This window comes from Condylura cristata, unplaced genomic scaffold, assembly GCF_000260355.1.
Source record: "Condylura cristata isolate star-nosed mole 26May11 unplaced genomic scaffold, ConCri1.0 scaffold00077, whole genome shotgun sequence".
NCBI lineage: Eukaryota > Metazoa > Chordata > Mammalia > Eulipotyphla > Talpidae > Condylura > Condylura cristata.
The window spans coordinates 49714-50429 of NW_004567178.1; the positions used below are offsets into that span (position 1 = coordinate 49714).

Consider the following 716-nt stretch of genomic DNA (forward strand, 5'->3'; position numbering starts at 1 on the left):
GCCGGCGCTGCGCGCGGCTGTGCGGCTCCCGCGAGCGCAGCAGCCGCACGATGGTGGCCGTGTAGCAGGCCACGGTGACCACGAACGGCACGAGGAACAGCACCACGAAGAGCGTGAACAGGAACACGGCCCAGGTCAGCAGGCTGGGCAGCATGTTCCACTTGAGCACGTCGAAGCAGGTGACGATGCCCAGCGCCTCCACCGGGTAGGTGAGGTCGGCGCGCGCCAGAGGGGAGAGCGCGGCCAGCAGCAGCAGCCAGCACGCAGCGCACGCGCCCAGGGCGTAGCGGCGCCGGCGCCAGGGCGCAGAGGCGAGCGGGTGCACCACGCCGAGGAAGCGCTCGACGGCGATGCAGGTCATGGTGAGCATGGACGAGTACATGTTGGCGTAGAAGGCCACGGTGACGGCGGTGCACAGCGCCACGCCGAACACCCAGTGGTGGCCGTTGCAGTGGTAGTGGATCTCGAACGGCAGCACGCACGCCAGCATCAGGTCCGTGACGCTCAGGTTGATCATGAAGATGACGGACGGCGACGTGGGCCCGATGCGGCAGCACAGCACCCACAGCGCGAACAGGTTCCCCGGGATGCTCACGGCCGCCACCAGCGAGTACACGACCGGCAGCATCACGGCGATCGCCGGGTCCCGCAGCATCAGCAGCGTGGCGTTGTCGGGGCCGCTCAGGTTCAGCTCCATGGCCGGGCGCGCGCGCGCT

General features: G+C 69.6%; 1 protein-coding gene across 1 annotated transcript in view; it reads right to left on the reverse strand.

The window, feature by feature from the left end:
- The window catches only part of P2RY8 (purinergic receptor P2Y, G-protein coupled, 8), a 10234-nt gene that overhangs the window by 2008 nt on the left and 7510 nt on the right, over positions 1-716 (reverse strand). Inside the window, exon 2 of the mRNA XM_012734849.1 lies at positions 3-680. Coding sequence (XP_012590303.1) covers positions 3-680 — 678 coding nt within the window. The remainder of the gene's footprint in view (positions 1-2; positions 681-716) is intronic.